This window comes from Dermacentor silvarum, chromosome 2 (assembly GCF_013339745.2).
Source record: "Dermacentor silvarum isolate Dsil-2018 chromosome 2, BIME_Dsil_1.4, whole genome shotgun sequence".
NCBI classification, from domain to species: Eukaryota; Metazoa; Arthropoda; class Arachnida; order Ixodida; family Ixodidae; genus Dermacentor; species Dermacentor silvarum.
The window spans coordinates 121875789-121891832 of NC_051155.1; the positions used below are offsets into that span (position 1 = coordinate 121875789).

The 16044-nt window shown below is 46.9% G+C and overlaps 1 protein-coding gene across 1 annotated transcript in view; it reads left to right on the plus strand.

Annotated features, from left to right (window-relative positions):
- LOC119440331 (retinal-specific phospholipid-transporting ATPase ABCA4-like) overlaps nt 1-16044 on the plus strand; it is a 139998-nt gene continuing 123954 nt past the window's right edge. Inside the window, exons 1-5 of the mRNA XM_049662870.1 lie at nt 1-69; nt 3433-3728; nt 5375-5626; nt 11088-11394; nt 15635-15883. Coding sequence (XP_049518827.1) covers nt 45-69; nt 3433-3728; nt 5375-5626; nt 11088-11394; nt 15635-15883 — 1129 coding nt within the window. The 5' untranslated portion in view covers nt 1-44. The remainder of the gene's footprint in view (nt 70-3432; nt 3729-5374; nt 5627-11087; nt 11395-15634; nt 15884-16044) is intronic.

Sequence of the window (16044 nt, forward strand, 5' to 3'; positions counted from 1 at the left end):
TTTCTGGAACCTTTCGTCAGACGTGCGAAGACCGGGCCTCAGAAATGCAAATGGCTTTGCCTCAACAAGGTGAGTTGATGATGCAGGTTGCTCAATGCTTCTTGTTGTGTGCTGTTATTCTGCAAGAATGACCTTGTAGCCCTGGTGACGACGTGGTAGTGCGAACACGCGTAAGGGAGCTGAATTTCTGCCATTGATGGGTGATAAAACGTAGCTCTGGCCTTCGCATCAGGCCTACGCACTTTATTGGCATTCTGGTATTTGATATATGAGTCAAGAACACGGTACAGAATCGGTGTCTTCGATCTCATTACATGCCAATCAATCCTATTTCGCACCAATTTCACCGGTGACGAACTTGTCCAGTTTGAGCCCCGTCGAATGTCATCCTTATATTTTATATGTTTGAATGTTGGACCGTATAAAATTGCAGAAGTGTCACCATAACACTGCCCTTGAATAGGAGGAGGAAAATGACCTCCACCGACTAAACGCAAGTCGGTCGATTATCGGCTCGTGGCACATTATTCTGGCAAAAAAAAAATGTTTGCGCATGTCCGCGGAATGTCGAGATTACTAGAATTGTGATAAGATTAGATTAGTTTGTGCAAATCCACAACATCGGATAGCGCAAAAGGGACGAAGGACGGAAGAAAAAATTGGAGGACGCTTAAGCTTCGCCTTTAAGAGTGGAACGCGTTAGCATTCAAAATCCCTGACTGCGTCTCACGCTTCCCTACAACTGCAGCTTAAACAACCGTAATGGTTACCGGGAAACACTGGCGGCAAACGCTATGCACGAAGGCGAGCTTTCTGGTATAGAAACGCGGCCTCTTGCGTGGGGCGATACCGGAGATATTGCACAGCTGCGCCAAAAAAATTGCATAATTTTCATGTTTCCGTTTTTGTTTCGTACTTTTAATATTTCAGTCTGAGAAGATTTAACATAAAAGGCATGCTCTGTGGGTGTTTTGTTTCATGACATTTGTTTGTGGATTGTCATTCTCGAAATTCAGTCGAATAGCTTTGTCAAGAATGCAAGACATGAGCAACATTAATGATAGAATGGTACGTGTGGCAATATAACCCGCATATACCGCATGTCATATAAGAAGGCGTGGCATATACATGTACCTAAATATATTCGGAGGGCCTGCGTGGTTCGGGATGATCTCCGCCACCCGCCGACATCGCACGCCGACGCCGGTTGCCGGCGTCGGCGTCGGCACGGGGCCCTTAACGCTATCGCATTAATAAAAAAATTGTCGCAGTTTCATCCGAAAGGCGAAGCATCAATTGCGATAGCAAATTAGTAGAGAGCAAGGATAGTAGTTTTATCAGCTGTATAAACATGTAGCGGTACTAGTAAAGCGCGGAACTATTGTCGTCGCCGTCGGCGTTTTGCCCGCGTTCGCACCGAACGCGCGCGGCGTTGGTGACTGTTGCCGGTGCCTCTGGCGGCGGCTCGGAAGTTTTCGATGAGATCAGAACGGGACACTCGTCGAGCAGCGTCGGAAGTCTTTACCACCTTCTCGCCTAGCAACGTCTTTATATAAATGCGCATTTGGTGCCACAGCTAAACGTCACCTCCCCTCTCTCCCTCCCGTCCCCCGCACGGCCTTTCGCGCGACGGAAGTCGCGTTTGCTCTCATGCCGTGCGTTCTCTCCCTGTGAAAGCGAGCGTCCGTCGCGCGCTTTCACTCGCACATACAGCATACGGCGCGCGGCGACGATTTCATCGCCGTTGGAGTTCATACGGAAACTCACGGCGACGGCGACAACTACGCCGACGGCAGAAAGCCGCATGGAGTGTTCATATAATTGCTATAGCAATAAAATGTTGACGCCATACACGTACCTCGTCTTCAAGCTACGCGCGCCGATGTCTGCGCCGCTCCCCACGGTATCAACTGCGCATGGGCGAAACGACGCCGCACAGATGCAGGAGAACATGCCTCGACGGCACGTGTCTTCGCTGAATGGGAACGCTTGCGCGATCGGAATGGGACATGAACAATTGAAGAGAAGCGACCTTGGAGGGTGAACAGTGGACTCTCGGTCTGCAAGGTAAGATGATAGCTTAGCTTTTTACTTGTCGGGCACAAGTTCGCGCAGAATGAAGTAACGCGATAGCGTTAAGGGCCCTGTGTCGCAGAAAATTCGGTGTAGGCGCTGGTGTCGTCGTCCCGTGAGTGAAATTTACCCTATATATTTAAGTATATGTATATGCCACGCCTTGCTATGTGACATTCGGTATTTTCGGTTTATATCACCACACCAATCTATCACTAAAGTTGCTCATACCTTGTCTTACATACTTGACAAACGTTATTCCTCCGATTTGAAGAATGACAGCTCACAAACAAATGTCGCGAAACAAAACACCGACAGCACATGCGTTTTGTGTTAAATCTTCTTCTTCTTTTTGGGGTTTTACGTGCCAAAACCAGTTCTGATTATGAGGCACGCCGTAGTGGAGGACTCCGGATTAATTTTGACCACCTGGGGTTCTTTAACGTGCACTAAAACGCAAGCACACGGGCGTTTTTACATTTCGCATCCATCGAAATGCGGCCGCCACGGCCGGGATTCGATCCCGCGATCTTGTGCTCAGCAGCACAACGCCTTAGCTGACTGAGCCACCCCGGCGGGTGTTAAACCTTCTCAGACTGAAATATTAAAAATAGGAAACAATTACAGAAACCTATAACATAATTTTTTCTTGGCGCGGATGTGCACTACTTCTGGGATCGGCCCACGCAAGAGGCTGCGTTTCTACCAGAAAGCCCACCTTCGTGCATAGCGTTCGCCTCGAGCGTTTCCCGGTAAACATTACGGTTACATTAGCTGCAGTTGCCGGGAAGCGTGAGAAGCAGTGAGGGATATTTCAATGCTGCCGCGTTCCACTCTTAAAGGTGAAGCTAGGCAATTAACCACCTGAGCGATTTATTTCAATTTTGTAAATATCGCACACCTTTCAGTGTGCTACCACTCAGGTACGCAAGACGTTAGTCAACAACTAATATTAAGAGAGCATCTACCATACACTCCGACACAGGTTCCGCGATGCAAGTGAAATATATGTGCAAACATGTTGCTCTTACTAAAAGTGGAACCTTTGTGAAACGAATGCCATTGAGAGTCGACTTTTCCATCGTTCGAGGTTATTGCCGCTATTACTGTATTTCACTCTTAATGCCACTAAAAATAAGTTTAAGAATTAAGGGGAACATAATAATCTCCTTCCACAGAATGTCCAGCAGCCTAGTAAGTGAAACGTATTACAAAAGATGTTCCGCTTACTCGGAAGAATCTACTTGTGACTTCGATACTGGCAGTCATGCTTCTCAAGCTCAAGTGCTTATCCGAATGTCTCCCCTCCATGAGAAGAGAATGTGTACCCGTGCTGAGAAACCATTTGTCGATCCGCAGGCCGTCCTCCGGTCGCAGCGATGGCCGTTCCTGAGGTTGACCCTTCGGTCCGTCCCGCGCCGTCCCCTTGGCGGCAGCTGTTAATGTTGGTGTGGAAGAACGTCTACGTGAAGCGGCTGTGTCGCCGCTACACCACCACGCTGCTCGAGATTGTGTTGATGGTGGTGCTCCTACTGGGAATTCAGGAGAGCTCTGTGGTGCGCGAGCCGCTGATTCGCAAGGGGGACACCATCTTTTCGCCCATCCACCCAACCACCTTCTGGAATACGCAGCCCGACATGGTGCAAGTCCAACAGGTTCGCCGCTGGTTTTGAGGCAATGGGGATGTAGTACAGGGTTTGGCAGGTACTGTGACGTACCGAATCATCGTCCGTTATTTTGCATCCTGGAATTCGCATTAAAAGCAGGTAGGGCGATCTCTCGATCAATATAATCATAAAAAAATGTCAAATGAACCTGCAAAAATGTGGGTCATATCACCAAAAATGAAGTTGCTTCTATAAATATTAGCTGCCATACGTCGCAAGAGGGTTACGGTTATTATTATTTTTAAATGCGAAGCATTTCTTGGCGAAAATTTGACACTTTCACAGTATCTATCTAGCCGCCTACGTCTTGGTGCTCTCATGGTCGTTTGGTTATCTTGGTAGGTACTAAAATTGGCATAGTATGACAAGAGCGTATGACGAGCATAAATGATAGGTCATGACTTGAATATCATGACATATGTGTCATGTAGGTCATGGAACAGCCGCCTACATCTTGGTGCTCTCATGGTCGTTTCGTTTATTTGGTATGTACCAAAATTGGCATAGTATGACAAGAGTGTATGACGAACATAAATGATAGGCCATGACAAATGTCATGACATGTGTGTCATGTAGATCATGAAATAGCCGCCTACGTTTCGGTGCTCTCATGGTCGTTTCGTTAATTTGGTATGTAACTAGAATTGGTTCGGACATGGGTACTAAGGGAAGGAAACACTAAAGGATGATGGTAGAAGTCATAATCGTGAGCATGACTCAGCAAAATGACAATGACTCAACGAAAAAGATTAACACTCATAAACCACTGAAATGGGTTCGGACGTGGGTACTGAGTGAAGGAAACACTAAAGGATGATGGTAGAAGTCAGTCATGAGCGTGACTCAGCGAAAAAAGATTAACACCAAAAAACCACTGAAATGGGTTCGGACACAATTAAATGATAGGCCATGGGCATGGCATGGGTGTCATGTAGGTCATGAAACAGCCACCTACATCTTGGTGCTATCATGGTCGTTTCGTTAACTTGGTAGGCACACTGCTTCGCTTCGATTCCCACATAGCGTGGGATCTGCCGGCTTTTTTTTTGGCATGTGTGTTTCTTCCAATGCAATCATATGAGCGAATTAAAAGTAATACAGTAATACATGATATAAAACAAAGCATAAGGTTAAATTGGCTGACGAAGCACCGGTAATACGTTGCGTCCAAACCCGCGCTCCAGCGACGGGGGCCTTTTAGTAATACAAGCCAATCTCGAAGGCTACGCTTTAGCTGATTTCACGCACCGGAAGCGATTGCAGAGCCATGCAGAAACACGTCATTACCACTACGTTTGGGCATCACCTATCCGAGATCGCTGGGATATTGGTTCTTCTGCGAGTTGTGCCCGCTGCGAATGGTTCGTTAGATATTCCCGAACGGGCTCTGCGTGCCCTCATTAAATGCACTGGGCCGGTATTTTGTAGCGATGCCTTTAAAGTAATAATGCCTTTTCGCGCTTATCGCGCTTTGTCAGTGGTCGGAGCGACGGTCCACTCGCGTTATCAACGTTGATATCGTGAGCGGACCGTCGCTCCGACCACTGACAAAGCGCGATAAGCGCGAAAAGGCATTATTACTTTAAAATGCATCGCTACAAAATACCGGCCCTGGTCATCGCTTCCTCTGGCAGGTGTTATACGCGCCCGCTGACAACAAGTACCTGTCTCGGCTGACGCGCGAAGCCATGAAGATGTTGAGCGTGCCCGACGTGATGGGAATGCACTCGGACAAAGAAATCGTCGCTGCCATGATGCGGCAGAACCGGACGCCCGTGCACAGCGTGGGGCTATTTTTCGGCAACGTGAAGCCCGGCGACAAGGACAGCGTGCCGATTAGCCTGCGGGTCACCTTCTTCGGCGGCAGCCTGCCTCTCGACGTGCTCGTAAGTGATGCGGGCTTTCCCCTCCTATCAATTTCTTTCCGTAGAGAATGTCGACGGGAATAGGGAGCAAATCTACCGGTAAAGTTAACGTATATGTCGAATGCAAATGGAATCTGAGCTATGGACCAGGCTGTATTCACAAAACGTTCTTGCGCAAGAATTGTTCGTAAGTGAAAATTTCGGCCAATCCTGATGAAGGACATATCATAAGCGAAGGCGGCCAGCGAACGACAAAAAGCACTTACGAAAGAACATGTTTGTGAATTCAGCCCCAGGATTTGCAGCACATGAGGAGGCGGCCTTCGCTTGCCGGGAAATACGGGAACTGGCGGGAGGAACGGAACAACAACCGCGACAACGTTCAGCCTGTTGTTATCGCATGTTGCCACCAGTGTTCGCTCGCCATGGCTCTTTGTCTTCAGCTACCCCAACCTAAAATTTGCAGCCCTGTGCAGGCGGCGCCGACAGCTGGCGAATGGGGTCGAAATTAAAGGCGTGGATATGGTCCGGCGTAGCGCAGACGCGCGCCACGTGCGGCGCTGGCTAAGGTCCCTTGACGCCGGCTAAATATTGAACGCTCTACAGTCTAGAGTCACACGGCGCAGCTAGCGGACGTTCGGCGCGCTCTGACGCGGCCGGCGCGGGAATAAGAGGTGTCCTATGTCACGCCGCAGTCGCTATAGACCAGAGTGCATCGAGCGCTATCTTCGCTGGCAGGCAGCATGCTGGCCTATAGGTTTGCAGGTAGGGTTCGCTGAAGAGAGCGTCCTGAGTTTGCGCCTTCGCCAACCGCTGATCACTACTTTTCTGCGGGTCACGTTGAACGTGCTGAACTATACTGGCGGAAATTTTCCGCGATCCTATCGTCGCCGGCGTTACGTTTCCGACTTGGCCGGCTGCTGCCAATAGCACACTGGAAACGCCGGACCATATCTGCGCTTTTAGTGGGCTTCCTCTGAACGGCGGATGTACGAGAGCTCTCTGTCATCGCCGTATTTGTTGATAATCTGTTTAATAACCGCAGGCAAACTGGAAGGTAGGCTACAATACAGGCGGCTGTCTTCTCCTGTCAACGTAAATTTTATGGAGAAGCTGAGCGACTTCCTATGCTGCAAGCATGTGACGAATATCCGTGTAACATCGCGGTTCCTTGAAACATCGCGCATATTTGTAACATCCGGTTTCCTTGTGAATACATGCTGGAAGCATCTGAAACAAAAGTGCATTCAGAAAAAGCTTATCAAATTTACTTGGGTTCCAATCAACAACAGCACGGCTCTAAAGCGGTTGCTGTAACACTCCCCCTGCCATATGCGATGGAGAATGGGTTACTCTCCGAGTTCACAAATTGGCGTGCCTCATCATCAGAACTGGTTTTGGCACGTAAAACTCCAAGGAGAAATTTGTTTTGTCTGGTGACATTAAAGATAGGGAACTTGTCTTATAACCTTACTGCGCTTTCACAATTGCTTTTTACAGGTCAAATTATAGCTATAGCTTGTAAACATGGAATTCCTTATTTATTTATTTATTTATTTATTTATTTATTTATTTATTTATTTATTTATTTATTTATTTATTTATTTATTTATTTATTTATTTATTTATTTATTTATTTATTTATTTATTTATTTATTTATATTGTTACGCGCTATTCCCGCTCACTGAAGCACGCATCCTGCCGAGCATGGAAGAATGCGCCAGAAAGAAGACGACGATCGGAGTAGCGCTTCTTTCGTTGTTCTGCCATCTTGCGTGCAGCGGTCTCTCTCTGTATATATTTTGTAAATACAGTTTCCTCTCCCTTTTGACTACTCTCATCTCCGTGGCAATATTACGCCTTAAAGCATACATAAATGCAGGCTAAAGAATGAGCAGCATTGCCTCATCTCCTGTTTATTCGTCCCTGGCGCAAGATCGCATTATTGCCAGGTCAGTAAAGCAGATTAAGAAAGGCGCACCACACATGAAATTTCAGCTTTTTAAAAATTGCTTACTCTATAGAAATTATTATATACGTCACAATTCACCTAAGCAATGCTCAATATTTTTCTTCGCTTTTGATTTCGCATTAGTTAGGTTCCAGCCATTAAATGCACGGCGGTGTTCCAACAGCAGATTGCGTTTCCCACAAAAAAGAACACGCGTTGTATATTTACTTTCCTAATTCACAAACTTACTTAACGGGCCAAATTTCAAGTAGAATAAATGTTAAATTGGCTTTGTGATAAAAAGTGAAACAGAAACGCATTATGAAACATCATAAAGGCATTGTGAAACGAACAAATATGCTATACCAGCGGAGAGTACAGAACAGTATGAGCCAGCTGCATGGCCTAATTTGCGACAGCACAATCAGGATTAGTTACAGAGTGCGGCAACAGTTCTCGCACTCTCTAAAGGTCAGTTGTAATAGTCCAAATCGAAGGAAATCCCGAACGTCCTGTCTGAACTCTGAAAGGGAGCCTGCACAATGTCCTGAAAGTTCATTGACCCTCAGAGCACATGAGAGAAACCAGGGTCAGAAGGAGCAAAGACCTGCTCAAACCCTTCGGCAGCACGGCACGCCATCGCAGCATTCTCTGCACAGACGAGGCAGTGTTCTATATTGAGTGGTTCTTACACCACCAAAACAACAGGGCACTGACAGGAAGACTCAAAGAACCCAGTGTTAGTGGAAGGATTGCCTCAAGAGTTTCTCGACATCAATCAGTGAATGTTTTGGGGCAATCGCTTCTAATGGAAAGATGCCATCATTTTTTTTGAGCAGGGAGCAAAAATGAACAGCGCAAACTATGTGGACGATGTCCTGAAGAAGGAGGTCCTGCGTGCTTTGGGACAAATCTCATTGCGGAAACCGTCAGTGGACATGTCTCACAAGGCGAATGCCAATGGCGTACTGGTGCAACAATGGTGTACGGAAAGCGTGCCCGATTTCATTTCCGCTGCAGAATAGCCCCCAAACAGCTCGGATCTGATCTCTCTTGACTTTTCATTTTCGTCTGCGTTAAAAAACAGCGCCTGCTCCGCTCCTCACCCCAATTTGACTTCTCTGTGTTGGGCATTGCAAAAAAAAAAAAAAAAAAGATGAAGTCAATTAGACGAAGGCTACATCCGTGCCGCCATCGATGCACTTCCAAAGCAACTCAAAGCTTGCATTCGTGCAAAAGGTGGACCTTTAGAAAAGTAGATTTACATCTATGTAGAAAACATGACGCATTAGGTTAAGGTAAAATCGATTATAACTTATACATTGCGGAGAAATGCATTGGAATTCCAGTTACTTTATCAACAAAACGTCGTTTTATGGAAGCACAAAAGTAACTGAAACGCCAATGCATTTCTCCGCTAAGTCCTGGAATTAATATCTAAAAACTGGTGTAATCCTGAGAATTCTTTCCAAGTGGATCCACCTTGCGAACTCCACTGCTAGAGTTTGTAAATTGCAATATTGGCTTAAGGTATTTAGTTTAAATAATTCGTAATTTTTTCTTAATTAGTTGATTATGCAGCTCAATTTTTTGCAAGTGATGTCCGCCTCTTCACGTAGACCAGCTCATGAACTAGAATTGTTCTATCTGCCACAGGTAACCTTTAAATTAAGTTTTTTTTTTGAAAATGTTCGCTGAAACACCCGTTATATAATTGTCACCTATGGTCTATTAAACACATACAGAACCAGGCTATTCGCATAATTACCAATAATTCGTTTTACTTCAATACTCTCCCGCTACTTCAGGCTAACTTTATTCTACCTGCATGCGGCTTGTTTAATTATCATTTCAGTAACCTCTTTTATTGCGATAGCAATAATATGGACACTTGAAGCAGATTTCTGCCATCGCCGTCGCCGCGAGGTTCCGTATAAAGTCCAAGGGCGATAAAATCGTAGCCGCGCGCCGTATGCGCGAGTGAAAGCGCGCGGGGGAAGCGCGCTATCACGGAGAGCGAACGCACGGCGGAAAGCAAACGTACCTTCCGTCGCGCGAAAGGCCGTGGGGGTATGGGAGGGAGGGAGGACGGGCGACGCTGTGCTGCGGCACCGAATGCGTATCTTGCAACCGGGCGCAAGGGGAACTGGCCACTCAACCTCCCACGCGAAAGGAGGAAAGCGGGAAGGCAGCGTGGGAGGGAGGGGGGAGGCAGCTTCTACTCTGCTAACAACTGCGCTTGTACTTTGCCCGGCTACGGCGGTCGCCCGCACCGTCTCTTAAAAGCGATCTCGACACGGCTCTGACCTTTGTATGCGCTGTGCATTCGCCGCTCAGTTTCCGTTGAAGCGATAGACCGCACGAACCTTCGTTCTCTGCAGCGGCTGCGCTTGCTGCCAGCGTTTTGACAGTGGTTGTCTGCGGTCACTGAGTGTGATCTATTCATGTTTTCTTGTGTGCGCTGACACCATGCTTGTTAATTCAGTTAGTAAGCGAATGTGTCCAACTTTATGCAGCCGATAAAACTACTATCCCTACTCCGACTAGCTGTCTACTAATTTGCTATTGCAATTGATGCTTCGCCTTTCGGGCGAAATTGCGACATTTTTTTAAATTACCAAACAGCTTGCTTACGAGTTTGTAGATTGCAGAGTTGTCATAAATACTTACAGCACTAGGTTTTCCCATAATTATGCCTAAATGTAACACCAACTATGCAAAAATGGCCCCGTCGTCTTCAGCGATAAAAATATGGAATGACCTACCACATTCACTTAAACAAACATCATCTTTGAATGAATGCATTCAAACGTGAATTCAAATTTTAGTCTGTAGTTTGCTGGGTCAATTGGTACCAGTTGGTGTCACGAATTCAAATGTTTTATTTTTGTGAATAGTTTCATGGCCAATAATATGTTCTGATTTATAATTATGCTTTTTGATATATGTACTTCTTTGTTTATTGTCACCTAATAATGTGTTGCATTTCGGGCGGTCATTGGTTCTCCTTGTACTTTTTACAATTTGATGCTTTAAGCCACGTCTTCTATACAACTTTTTTAAACCCGAGGTCCCATTGCAGTCGTTGACTTTTGGACCCTCGTCTGCATGCGACTTGTGCATAATCATTGCTGTTGAATGGATAATAAACTGAAACTGAAAATGATAGGCTGCATGTATGTAGGATACCCCGAAATCCGGAACTTCGAGCAAGGTGTAAAAGTCTCCTTGTATTTTACTACATGACGGAAGGCGGATGACCAACTTCAGGTTTTTTTTTCTCATATAGCATTGAGGCTTCAGTCGATTCTCGTTTACTTATATGTGGTTCGCAATAAGTTTGGTTTGTTTCTGCATTCAGCACTTCGACGTGAGCCTTGGTAGGGAGATGTCCTAAACATTGTTTTTCTCTGACGTTGCGTGCTGTCGCGAAATTTAATTCCGCTGGGTGTATGTAAATGGCCCGAATAAGAAACGCAGAAAACCGGATGATATGGATCGCTTCTTACGCAATGCCGTGGTCTTTACAGGTCCACTACCCCCAGCGGATCCTGTCTCAGCCGGAGGGACCGTCAGCGGAGGAGCGTTTCCCGGAGATGAACACCTTGCTCCCCATCATGGGAACGTTGCAGCAGCTACACCTGGAAAAACAGGCGTCCCTGCACAACCATACCGGGCAGATGCTGCAGCCCGTGAGTCTACAGCGCTTCCCTTACCCGAGCTACATCGAGTACAAGGACACGCAGAACTACGCTCTGGTGCTGACCCGGTTCTGCGTCGGCATGCTGATCCCCTTCGCTTTCTTCGTCGCCATGCTCAGCGAAGAGAAGGTCACAGGTATAACCGAGTCTACTAAATGTCTGAGCGAGTTGCTTGCGGTTCTCTTAATCCCGTAGTTTGATGCGCAAAACTGGGCAAAAGGGGGAGGCAGTACAAAACGCATAGCGAAAGCCGACGTGCTGAGCGCGGATGATTCGTGCTGCTTAAGGGTTTGCTACGACGCGCTCTGAATAGGCGATGGTAGATATACAGCAAGTTTTGCCACTGACCGACGTCATTTAACGAGGGTATTGGCTTCAAGTCTGCGTTTGAACAACGCATTTCTGCTCCAGCGAGCGAAAGCAGGGACGGCCTTGCACATCCAGTGGCGGAAGTGTAGACATCGTCGTCCCTTTTGTCGCGATGGACTTCTCCGCATATCAGTGCGTTGGCTTTGTAGTGATCGCTCAACGGGTCCAAAATTTGAAGGTGGCTGCTCGTGTCAGAAGCGCGAGAGGAGATGAACTTTAACCTAGAAACAGAGGAGCGCTCACGCGGGAGTGAGGGTAGTGGGTGTTGCGGGATCACGGGTAAAAATGAGCAGTGGCGGCGGGAAGCATCAACGCACAAAGAGAGCTTCAGACACATTGCAAACTTGCGTGTCATCCAATGAGACATACCAGCACGTGGCTGCACTCTCACTGCAGGCGACAAAAATAGAGAAAAAAAAAAGTCTTAAGCTCCTGTATTTGTCAAATGGATATGCGCGGAACCTTTTTCCAAGAGCAGCAAACTGTCGCATTTTCCAGCCGCATCGGATCATGTCACCTATTTCATTTCTGTGACACGCCTTGCTTTCTTTCGACCGCCATCGCTCAACGCGCTTTGCTCTTATTAACGTGATGAAATAGATAATTTTATTTGAGAGGGAGCTTTAGCTCGGGGCGCTCCTATCTAAATACATGCGAAAGTATAAATCGTTTTTCTTGGCAACTATAGCACCAGATATGATGAGGTTTGTCGCATTTAAAAGAAAAGGTTAACATCTAATGACTGTTAGAAGCGGATCTTCTATTTCGGATGTCAACTTTTTATCAAAATTGTTGAAGATCGCAAATATTCCGAAGGCAAAACTATCAAGATTACAATTCTGAAATGAAAAATGATATCTCGATTCTGTCAATTGCATCTTATGGTACATCTAAAGCCGACAATGTTGTCATAATATACATTACTCTTAAGTGCACCACTATTGTGTAAGTAGGACTTTTGGGAAACCCTTGTAAATATTGTAACAAATTCACGTACTATAGGTATAAATTAATGTTCAAAATTTGTCCCCTATGAATGTTCTAACGGGTGCAGTTTACAGAACTGTGATATCTGTTTTTGGCACAGATTTACGGCTTTGTAAACATCGTGCTTCTTTTTATTTTTCGCATTTGGCAATTTTCGACAATAAAGTTCAAGTCCTAAATGAAAGTTCCGCTTCCAACCGTCACTAGAATTAAATTTTCTCACCAAAATGCATCAAATGTAATTAAAATCGGTCCGGGAGATATCTGAATTGGCGGAATCGGAGTTGGGCCCGAGCTAAAGGCAGAGACGGGACGTCACTTAGGATGAAGAACACGCGAAACCAAGTGGAGAAGCGACCGGGCAGGGGAGAGAGTTTCCTGTCCGGCCTATTCCCAGTGTGGTTTCTATTATGTTACACCATAATAAATATGAACCAAGTAGCCCAGGAAACAAGTAAACCATCAGATATCAGCATGGATGAGAGAGTAAAAGTGTTGAGCGAATATTATAATAGCGATTCAAAGAAAGTGGACTCGGACAGCTCATCTAAGGCCTTGGGCAGATAAACAGCAGTTTGTTAGAGCGATAAAATTGGCGGTACAGATACAGAAAAAAAATGAGGCTGAATAAACGCAGCCAGCTATAGAAAGCCAATACGACCACATGAAGCAGCTAGGACTACTCTTCTTGCTCGTATCGTTCATTCACCGCGTCGTCTGATTTTCACAATGGGAAACGGGGGAGAGGCAGTAATGGAGAGAATCGTTAGTCGAGGTCATCATCATCAGCAGCAGCAGCCTATTTTATGTCCACTGCAGGACGAAGGCCTATCCCTGGGATCACCAATTACCCCTGTCTTGCGCCAGCGTATTCCAACTTGCGCCTGCAAATTTCCTAACTTCATCATCCGATCTGGTTTTCTGCCGACCTCGACTGCGCTTCCCTTCTCTTGGTATTCATTGGGTAACCCTAATGGTCCACCGGTTATCCATCCTACGCATTACATGGCCTGCCCAGCTCCATTTCTTCCGCTTAATGTCTACTAGAATATCGGCTATCCCCGTTTGTTCTCTGATCCACACCGCTCTCTTCCTGTCTCTTAACGTTAGTCCTAAGATTTTTCGTTCCATCGCTCTTTGTGCGGTCCTTAACCTGTTCTCGAGCTTCTTTGTTAATTTCCAGGTTTCTGCCCCATATGTTAGCACCGGTAGAGTGCAATGATTGTACACTTTTCTTTTGAACGACAGTGCTAACAGTCAGGATTTGGCAATGCCTGCCGTATGCACTCAAACCCAATTTTATTCTTCTGTAAATTTCTTTTTCGTGATCAGTGTCCCCTGTGAGTAATTGATCTAGATAAACGTACTCCTTTACAGACTCTAGAGGCTGACTGGCGATCCTGACTTCTTCTTCCATTGCCAGGCTATTGAACATTATCTTTGTCTTCTGCATATTAATCTTCAACCCCACTCTTACACTTTCTCGGTTAAGGTCCTCAATCATTTGCTGTAATTCGTCTCCATTGTTGCTGAATAGGACAATGTCATCTGCAAATCGGTGGTTGCTGAGATATTCGCCGTTGATACTCACTCCTAAGCTTTCCCAAGCGTTGGTCGAGGTACTAGGTAGATAATTAGGAGTTGTGATGTGATTACGAAATCTGCAGACACAGGTTAAACTCTGCATACTCTTTCCAGGATAGCACGTCATTGGAGAGGCCTTCCTCCTGCAATTGACAAGTCAATACATCTGTTATTATTATTGCGATAGCAATTATATGGACACTCCAAGCTCATTTCTGCCGTCGCCGCACGCCGTATGCATATGTGCGAGTGAAAGTGCATGAGGGTGAGCCGGCGATCGTGGTTCAATGTCGCGCATGCAAGGGAGGAAAGCGCGGAGGAAGCGCGCCGTCTTATCTCACGCGCAAGGCTCCTGGCTCCGGAAGGAGGGCAGGGAGGGGGGCGCGTTCTACTCCGGGCGGCCCGGGCGCGTATTTCTATTTGCGCCCAAGCCCAGTGCTCGACCCCTGGCGCCGCCATGCGCCGCTCGCGCGTACCATGTTTCTAGCCACCGCCGTTGGAACGGAGAACACGCTGGGCTGGTGGTGACTAGGGACGACTGTAGCTGCTGCTAAGGGATCGATGCCATTCCTAAATAAACACATCACTGTTTTGATGATCCAAATATGATCTCACTATCAGGGAGGGAGCAGTCTACCGGACTGGAGCAGTTTTTTTTATTTGGGGTGTTGTTACGCTGCGCTCCGCAACACCATAACAACCGCCGCTTCGCGTCGGCGCCCGGCACCGCGGCTTCCGCCGCGGCCCCGGGGATCAACCGACCGCGCTGCCAAACAGAGAAAAAAAAAGAAAAGCGTGATACCAAGAAAAAGTTTCTAGCCAAAACGAGATTGGAACCCGCGTACGCCTGGTCCTGAAGCGAGCGTCGTAACCACTAGGCCATACAGCCACGCTCCTAACGCTTGCATTCATGTGAACTATAGATTTCGTTCAAGCGCTCTCGGCGAAAGAAACCACTTAGAAACATGGTACGCGCGAGCGGCGCATGGCGGCGCCAGCGGTCCAGCACTGGGCTTGGGAGCAAATATAAACATGCGGCCCGGGCGGAAGCCATCTGAGACAAGGACATTGTCAGCCGCGCGCTGTGTTTTCGCGGCTCAGTTCGCGTTGATGTGAGAGACGCATGAATGTCAATTCGCTCGCTGATGCGGCCGCGCTTTCTCACTCCAGCGTTTTAACAGCGAGTTTCTGCAGTCATCGAGTGACATGCGTTCATGTTTGATTGTGTGCGCGTGACACCATGCTTGTTGATTTAGTTCGTGTGCCTATGTTTACAAGTTTATACGACCGATAAAACTACTATCCTTACTTCGTATAGATGTCCAATAATTTGCTATTGTAATCGATGCTTCGCCTTTCGCATGAAACTGCGACTTATAATTATTATTAGACTAATTATCATCATCATCATCATCATCAACGTCGTAACCTCGTAGGCATGAAGGAGATGCTCCGGCTGGTGGGCATAGGAGACTGGGTGTACTGGACCAGCCACTACCTCAGCGCCGCCTTCGTGCACGTCATCATAGCGACGCTCATGATGCTGTTCGTGTGCGTCAAGAGGAACGAGGAAGGGCGCTCCTTCATCCAGTACAGCGACCCCATGCTAGTGTTCTTCATCCTGCTGTGCTTCGGGAGCTCGTGCACTATGCACGCCACGCTACTGTCCATGTTCTTCAACAGTCGTGAGTACCGTAGTCTCTATACAGCCAGCTATGAGCGTGTTTCCATAGCACTGACCACAGGCTGGGCCTTCAAAATGGCGCGCACTGCGCATAATATGGATGTAGGGTTCAGATTGAAGCTCTCAATCATTTGCAAAAGCTGACTCGCTAGAGTAAAAGCG